This window comes from Octopus sinensis, linkage group LG7 (assembly GCF_006345805.1).
Source record: "Octopus sinensis linkage group LG7, ASM634580v1, whole genome shotgun sequence".
Taxonomy (NCBI): domain Eukaryota; kingdom Metazoa; phylum Mollusca; class Cephalopoda; order Octopoda; family Octopodidae; genus Octopus; species Octopus sinensis.
Window position 1 is genome coordinate 105,634,808 of NC_043003.1, and position 9,471 is coordinate 105,644,278.

The following is a 9,471-nucleotide window of genomic DNA, read 5'->3' on the forward strand; positions in this document are numbered from 1 at the left end:
CCAGTCTGATCTGTCATTGTTTCTACAGCTGGATGCCCTTCCTAAAGCCAACCACTCCATGAGTGCTTTTTATGTGCCACCGGTACAGGGGCCAGTGGAGGCTAGCAACGTCCACAATTGGTTGGTGCTCTTTATGTGCCACCGGCATAGACGCCAGTGAAGGCGGCGCTGGTATCAGCCACGTTTGGATGGTGTTTTTTACGTGCCACCAGCATGGGTATCACAACTACAATTTTCATTTGATTTTTATTTTGATGTTGACGTACTTGACTCAATAGGTCTCCTCAAGCACAGCAGGCCGTCCTACGAGCCATGAACTCACTTCATTTGTCGGGTCTTCGCAGTCACAGCATATCTCCAGAAGTCTCGGTCTTTCGTCATTGCCTCTGTGAGTAGCACATCTGCACTTATTAACTTTGGTGTACTACATCAAATATGGTAGCATCCTCTTTACTATACACAATTACTTACAGCACGCATTGATTTCTTACTCTGTTTCAGAGCCTGAGACTTATGATACATTGATGATTGATTATGCTTTTCTCATTAGCAATATACAGGTGAAGCTAAGTAAACAGGTCTTCCCAAAATCTGTGCCTATCACAAGCCAAGAGGTTCATCACAGCCAAGAATATAAGAGTCTGCACATGAATGGAATGTTGGTCCATCACAGGGTGAACTCCTGGTTGTTGCTGATTGTCAATTTCATCTGAGTGGACTGCAGCATGAGGAAATGAAGTGGCTTACTCAACAATACAATGCACCACCCAGTCTGGGTATTTGTGACACTATCAGTTGAGAGTTTGCTCTGGCACCCGGTCACCACTATCTCTATTTCCCTTCCAGTTACCATCACCTATTCTTATATAATGTGGGGTAGCCATACATAGAGAAGATGCTTATCCTTCTATGAACAAGGTTCAGACCAAAATCCATGACATTCATAATGATTGGTCAATTTCAAATTGTTCCAATGTTATTTTGCTCAAAGAGATAGAAATCCTTGTGCAGCAACCAAAATCATTTATGCTTCTCCTCCATCTACTGAACAAGGGATGCTGAAAAGTTCCTGGCCATGGGTGAAAGAAAATACAAGAGAAATTATGATTTTATTCAACATATTCCCTTCTCAGAATCACAAACTTATTGCAGCAGTCCTTTAGTTTTTTAAAGCCCTGTAAAGGTACTCGGAAGTTGGAGCCTCCAACCAAGCCTTTCACAATACCCTTAAAGCCAGGAACTTTCCAGCAACCCCCCCTCATAACTGTCATCAAATGGATCAGCAGTCTTAAAAGATGAACTTTCAATCCTCAACCATTAAACAAAATATTTTCAATCTCTTCTTAATCTCCCAACAAACATCAATGCTGCCACCATTGACTAGATTTTTCAATTTCCTTTTCACCATGAGCATGATTGTCTCCCATCACTCATTGAGATTCAAGCTGGTGTATGATTAAGAAGCTTACTTTATAACTATGTGGTCTCCAACTGGTTAGGTCTGTACACCTCACTGGTCTTCCGCTGCTATAGGACTTTCAGTAGTAGAAATGATAAATGAGGTCACCATTAAGAAAGATCTATATGTCATTGGATTATAGTGATAAATGATTAACACAAGTCTTTGTGATTAGTGCTCATGACAGGCCCAAGTGATATAACCAGTAACTGTGTGAAACTGCGGGTTATATATCACAGTTACTCTCTCCCAAAAAGGATATTGTGACAATAGCTAGGGGTCCCTCACTCCTTGTGATTTTAATATACACAATTACACCAACCAGGATTTGTATATTTACATGCTAATTACCCCATAGTTGGGACTCTGTCAAGTGCCACTATATTGGGTCAGAGTAGACTTGGGAACAATAATGCTTTCTATTATAGGCACAAGGCCAGGATTTTGTGGGGAGAGGGATTGCTGATTACATTGATCCCGGTGTTTCACTGGTACTTAATTGATCAACCCTGAAAGGATGAAAGGCAAAGTCAACCTCGGCAGAATTTGAACTAAGAAGGTAGCGACAAGCAAACAATTCTGCCACCTCGCCACCTTGGACCTGGGAACAGTAATGGCTAAGAGGTGGTTCCACACTCCTCAAAATCCTGGAACTTCTGAACCAGGGCCCCACTACCGGAGCAGTTTAATGTCATACCCAGGACACACACACACACACACACACACACACACACACACACATTCTCCTCTGTGTGTTTCTGTGGGTTTGTATAAGTATATAAATGAAATTTTTCTGAAATAGCTGATATAACTAGGCACAGGAGTGGCTGTGTGGTAAGTAGCTTGCTAACCAACTACATGGTTCTGGGTTCAGTCCCACTGCGTGGCATCTTGGGCAAGTGTCTTCTGCTATAGCCCCGGGCCGACCAATGTCTTGTGAGTGGATTTGGTAGACGGAAACTGAAAGAAGCCTGTCGTATATATGTATATATATATGTGTGTGTTTGTGTGTCTGTGTTTGTCCCCCTAGCATTGCTTGACAATCGATGCTGGTGTGTTTATGTCCCTGACACTTAACGGTTCAGCAAAAGAGACCGATAGAATAAGTACTGGGCTTACAAAGAATAAGTCCCAGGATCGATTTGCTCAACTAAAAGGCGGTGCTCCAGCATGGTCGCAGTCAAATGACTGAAACAAGTAAAAGAGTAAAGAGTATAACTGTTTCTTTCACAATTACATTTTCTTTCGGCTGTTACAGTATATACTTAATCTCGTTACAAGGTCAGAAATATCAAAGAAGTTTTTAGTAATTTAAATGAAGAATAATTAATCAATTTTGGCAGGCATGTGTTCAATAATGATTTTGATTCATAATATTGACTGCTGAATTAGAAGAAAGAAGTTTTTAAGGTGTTTGTTGCACTTTTATTAAATATTTTTTCCAGAATTCAACATATACAAAGGAAGTTTAATTGGCAAATGAGTAGTTAAAAATCTGAGTTATGTATTATAGGCTCAAAGTTTATTATAATTGTTTTATTTACAAAGGGAACATATCTACATGGCTACATGGCTACATGGCTTGAAATAGTAACTAAATTTTCTTAGAGTTCCTTAAGACATTTATATTAAAGGAACTTGTGTTGTGTTAAATAAGCTATGTAAAGATAGAATATCATAAGAAAATATAGCTTCATTGTTAGTGATTTAAAGAAAATGTTTTATAATAACTTAAAACAAGATAATATTAATGGAATTAATAACAAAATTAAGTACAAAACTCAAACAACAATATCTTCAGTTATAGATTTTTTACTGATGTAGAAAATTTCAATAAATAATATTACAAATAAAACAATTGTATTAGATTATAAATTTTATGTTGACAATAGTAAAAGATTGGTATTGCAGCTCTTACTTAAGATTGCTGCAACTTTTCCAAAAATATTATTATTAATTTCAATTCACTCAGAAAATTTAGAAGCAATTAACAAAGCCACTAATAAATGAAAGACATCCACATTAAAAATAAATAAGTAAATATCACAGTCTAAACAGCTAGAGCAATTTAAAAGCAGAAACTCTGAAATGGTATGAAGAAAGTTGTGTGTATCATTCATGTATGTGGGTCTGTGTGTGTGTGTATATATATATATATATGGTTGTATATATATCTGTATTTATATATTGGGTGGCTCATTCAGGAAGAAGTTTTTTGAAGGTTATCGTCAGTAATGTTTTAGTTAGTTCAGTAATTGCACTCACGGCATAGTATATTTCATTCTGTGGATCAACTTCTGAAAAATTATAATAAAGTACATTCATATAAATAAAAAAAAAATATTTATATATACATAAAACAAAGTGCATGGTGTCATATATCCTCTATAGTCAATTTTACCAATTGGTTTTGATATTAAATGAGATGTTAGATAAGAGCAAGGTTAAGTAATACTGAGTGCTGGCCAAGGCTGGCAGGTAAAGGTAAAAATACAGCAACTACTCTCTATTAAAGGAGGTGAAAAAGGCACATCTGGTTTATGGATGCTGTGAAAAAAGGCAAAACGAATGCCACAACCATGTATGGTTATTAAAGGAAAGCACTACAGAGTACAGCATAAAGCAGAAAATCTTAGAGAAGTGCAAAGTTTATTCTATAAGCAGCATAAAATGTACATTATGTTTAACTGAAAAAAGAACCATGTTGGAAAAATTCTCAGCACAACAACGAGACATCTACTTAAACTGCAGAAGGGAGGTTTTTAACCCTTGATCACATAAAGGAGAGTATATTTTATTGAATCTATGGGCCCATCATGACTATTATCCCCAGTCTTCTACTTTTGGCCCTTTCAATGCTATATTCTAAGAACCAAGCAAAAAGTATAGACAGAGAATACATAAACGAACATGAGCTTACATGTTTGAGCATTCACCTAGCAACCCCATTCCCCAAAAGCCCTCTGCAAGTAATACCCCTACACACATTTTCAGAAAATTTTTGTAGAATTACAACATCTCCGAGGCCTTTCGGGGCCAAGTGATATAACTAGTGATATAACAAGTGATATAGACGAACTCTATAACTGGTTGAAGTCCTTTATTTTTAGCCGAAAAGAGGTTGTCACAGTTCTAGGACAGCACTCTTCGCCCTATGAGATGACATCTGGTGTACCACAGGGATCTGTTCTTGGCCCCCTTTTATTTGTTGCATATGTTAATGACATAGATGCCAACTTAAAGAATGGTACAGTGCTGAAATATGCAGATGACATCAAGCTGTACCTCAAAATAAAGAGGTCAAATCCTGTACACTATAGATCTCTATTGCAAGCAGACCTGGACACAATGCAGTAGTGGATCATTGACTGGCAACTCAAGCTGGCTGTGGACAAATGTACCACCATGCATTTTGGGAGGAGAAACCCAGCGTCCACCTACTCCCTCCACAACACCAGTCTCAAAAAGTCTTCATGTGAACGTGACCTGGGTGTTATTGTCGACAGTGATTTGCGTTGGACAAAACACATCACTAAAATTGTCAAGAAGGCTGAGGGTGTCTTGGCATCACTCACCAAATCCTTTGTGAGCTGCTCTCCGGCTATCTATCTGCGGCTTTATATAGCTATGGTAAGACCTCACCTGGAATTTGCATCACCGGTCTGGAACCCCTATCTTGCCCAAGATATCAATCGTCTGGAGGCTGTTCAGCGACGTGCAACCAAAAGAATACCCTCCATCAGGCATTTGCCATATCCTGAACGCCTTACTTCCCTGGGCATGGACACATTGAAACTCCGACGTCTGGCAGCTGACTTGGCAGACACCCATAAAATTATCAACCATCGTACAAACAATAACTCTGAGCACCTTTTCAAACTCCACCCATCTAACACCCGTGGACATATTTACAAAGTAAGAAAACAGCACAGCTCCCATGACTTCAGGAAACATTTTTTCACGCTGAGAGTTGCTGAAGCATGGAACAAATTGCCGGCATCAGTTGTTAGTTGTCGGAGCACTGCATCCTTCAAAACTTCCATGCTTCCTGAGATTCGCCAACACTACACTTGATTTTCTCCCCTCCATACACACACAAGCATGTATCTGACTCATACATTGTTCGCTTTCCAGACATTTCTACATTACTGCATGTACTTTATATGCACTTTCTGACAAGTTGTGGTGCACCTGAGCACTTTATACAATAATTTCATTATTATTATTATATAACTATTGAGATAACCCTTGCTCAGTTTGGTTTGTCTTTTTTCACAGCACCCACAAATTGGATATACTTTTTCACTGCCAGAAATGGAGAGCAATTACCATACCTATTTCTTTATTACCCACAAGGAACTAAACACAGAGGGGACAAACAAGGACATACATAGGTATTAAGTCGATTACATCGACCCCAGTGTGTAACTGGTACTTAATTTATTGACCCCGAAAGGATGAAAGGCAAAGTCGACCTCGGCGGAATTTGAACTCACAACATAACGCAGACGAAATACCGCTAACCATTTCGCCCGGCGTGCTAACGTTTCTGCCAGCTCGGCCAGCTCTAACAAGAATATGATATTACTTAACTATGCTGTTATCCAAGGTGGTGAGGTGTAAAACAGATTAGTAAGATTAGCCAAAACGGATCTATAATATCATATATTTTGATTTAATGTGTGTGTGTGTGGTGTGTGTGTGTGTGTGTGTGCGCAAGCGTGTGCACACACGTAGGAAAAAGTATGATAAACACTAGACACATTTTATATCATTTGCATCATCTGCAGTGGGTATTCATAGTGCTTTTGGATGCAGAGCTACAACAATTCTTTGGGAGAACACTTTATTACATTATACAGATACAAAAAGAATGTTTGTAGTTGGACAGATGGCAAGATTTTTTATAAGCATCATCATTTAGCGTCCGTTTTCCATGCTAGCATGGGTTGGACGGTTCAACTGGGGTCTGGGGAGCCCGAAGGCTGCACCAAGCCAGTCAGATCTGGCAGTGTTTCTACAGCTGGATGCCCTTCCTAACGCCAACCACTCCGAGAGTGTAGTGGGTGATTTTATGTGCCCCCGACACAGGTGCCAGACGAGGCTGGCGAACGGCCACGCTCAGATGGTGTTTTTATGTGCCACCGACACAGGTGCCAGACGAGGCTGGCAGATGGCCACGCTCGGATGGTGTTTTTGTGCCACCGACACAGGTGCCAGATGAGGCTGGCGAACGGCCACGATCGGATGGTGTTTGTTACGTGCCCACAGCACGGAGGCCAGTCGATGCGGTACTGGCTACCGCCACGTTCGGATGGTTTTCTTGTGTGCCACCGGCACTGGTACCACAAAGACACAAATTCCATTGATGTTCATCTATTTTGATTTGTTTTGATTTGATTTTCACTTGCCTCAACAGGTCTTCACAAGTGTCACAAGAAGGAAGGTATGCACAGGTGGACTGACTACGTCCCAGGTAGGGGCCACGGGTTATGGCCTGACTAGTCTTGCCGGGTCTTCTCACGCACAGCATACTTCCATAGGTCTCGGTCTCTAGTCATTTCCTTAGTGAGACCTAAAGTTCGAAGGTCGCGCTTCACCACCTCGTCCCAGGTTTTCCTGGGTCTACCTCTTCCACAGGTTCCCTCAACTGCTAGGGTGTAGCACTTTTGCACACAACTATCTTCAGCCATTCTCGTCACATGACCATACCAGCGCAGCCGTCTCTCTTGCACACCACAACTGACGCTTCTTAGGTTCAACTTTTCTCTCAAGGTACTTACACTCTGACGATTATGAACACTGACATTACACATCCATCGGAGCATACTGGCTTCATTTCTTGCGAGCTTACGCATATCCTCAGCAGTCACGGCCCATGTTTCACTACCATGTAGCATGGCTGTACGTACACATGCATCATACAGTCTGCCTTTTACTCTGAGCGAGAGGCCTTTTGTCACCAGCAGGAGTAGGAGCTCTCTAAACTTTGCCCAGGCTATTCTTACTCTAGCAGTTACACTTTCAGCACACCCACCCCGCTACTGACTTGGTCTCCTAGGTAGCGGAAGCTATCAACTACTTCTAGTTTGTCTCCCTGGAACGTGGTAGAAGTTGGTCTCTGAACATTTCCAGTGTTTATTGCTCCTGAGCATCTGCCACAGATTCAAAGGAAAATAGATTGGGAGCAAAAAAAAGATAATAAAGAAGAGAAAGTGAGAGAGAAGCTCTAAAATAACCAGTAGTAGTTATGCATCAAACTGTACACAAATACACAAAGTAGATTTCAGTAGAATTTGAACTTAAAAGACACTAATTTGACACCAATCAAAATATAATTATCCATTTCTGATTCAATATTTCAATTTAGTTACTTCCCCAACAACAGTGCAAAAACAAACACTTTTTGAGAAAATGGATTATTTTTTTACTTCAGATTTACTCATCTGTGATCTGATTTATCAGACTTATTATTCTTATAGGGCTACTGATTTAATATGCACCATTTATAATATAGTTGTTAATAATGCTAATCCATTAGCCACTAGAGGTAAATAACTTATATAGAAAATTCAGTTAATCCTATTGCAAGTCCTTATTCAGCCTTTAGCACTTCTACAATATTATTAGAAAGCTTATCAATTTTTAGCTTTTTTTTTTTTTTTGAAATCATAATCCTCTTCATTGGTCATTTAACTCACTCAAACTGCTCTAGTCTTTCTTTCATGGAAATTCCTTATTTAACGGATTTACTTCTGTAATTTTTCTCCTGTTATTGATTATTAATGTATCTGACACACTTTCACTTCAATACTCTCATAATTGGTTTTCATCATATGTCTATCTGGCTAGCCTCAACAGTTGCCACAATTTTCTTCTTCAATTATACTTACAGATACATCCACTCTTCTATAACTCTCTCTTGTCCTCTGTTCCTCTTCCCTCCTCTCTCTTGCCCTCCTTCTCTCCTGCCTCTTCTCTCTTGCCATATAAAATAGTTTGGAGGCAAATTATGTACGATATAATAAATAGTATTTAATTTTTGTGAAGGTGGCGACCTGGCAGAAATGTTAGCATGCCAGGTGAAATGCTTAGTTGTAGTTTGTCTGTTTTTGTGTTCTGAGTTCAAATTCTGCTGAGGTCAACTTTGCCTTTCGTCCTTTCAGGGTCAATAAATTAAGTACCAGTTGTGTACTGGGGTCGATCTAATTGACTGGCCCCCTCCCCAAAGATTTCAGGCCTTATGCCTAGAGTAGAAAAGAGTGTTTATTTACGCCAGTAGCATAAAAATTCTGCGTTCTGGTGGCAATGAAGTTGTTGAAGGCGTGTTTGGCATCGTCTTGGTTTTTTAAGCATTTCTCACACAGGAAGTTGTTGAGATACTTGAAAAAGTGGTGGTCGGTAGGCAAGAGGTTTGGTGAGTATGGCGGATGAGGCAGAGTTTCGTAGCCCAATTCGTTCAACTCCTGCAGGGTCAGTTGTGTGACGTGCAGCCGAGCATTGTCATGGAGAAGAATTGGTCCTTTTCTATTGACCAATGCTGGCTGTTGTTGTCGGAGTTTCTTATGTATTTCATCCATTTGCTGCCAGTACTTCTCTGCTGTATTGGTTTCTCCTGGATCCAAATAGCTGTGATGGATGAGACCTGCCGCAGACCACCAAACAGTCACCATGATCTTTTGGTGCAACTTTGGCTTCAGGAAGTGCCATGGAGCTTTGTCGGCATCCAACTACTGAGCTGAGCATCACCAGTTGCCACAGAGAATCCACTTTTCATCACAAGTCACAATCTGGTTGAGAAACGGGTCGTTCTTGTTGCGTAAAAGAAGGGAAGACAACACTTTAAAACAGCGTTTTTTTTTTTGGTTATCGTTCAATTCATGCGGCACCCATTTCTCAAGTATTTTTGTTTTTCTAATCGCTTTCAAGTGGTTGAAAATTGTCATATACGTTACATCTAATTCAGAAGCAAACTCTCAAACACTTGTCCGTGGATTGGCTTTGACTAAGGA

General features: G+C 40.0%; 1 protein-coding gene across 1 annotated transcript in view; it reads right to left on the minus strand.

Moving 5' to 3' along the window:
* Positions 1-3,349: 3,349 nt before the first annotated feature.
* LOC115214507 (F-box only protein 47-like) overlaps positions 3,350-9,471 on the minus strand; it is a 34,275-nt gene continuing 28,153 nt past the window's right edge. The window contains exon 10 of the mRNA XM_036505067.1: positions 3,350-3,756. Within this exon, the coding sequence (XP_036360960.1) occupies positions 3,656-3,756 (101 nt within the window). The 3' untranslated portion in view covers positions 3,350-3,655. The remainder of the gene's footprint in view (positions 3,757-9,471) is intronic.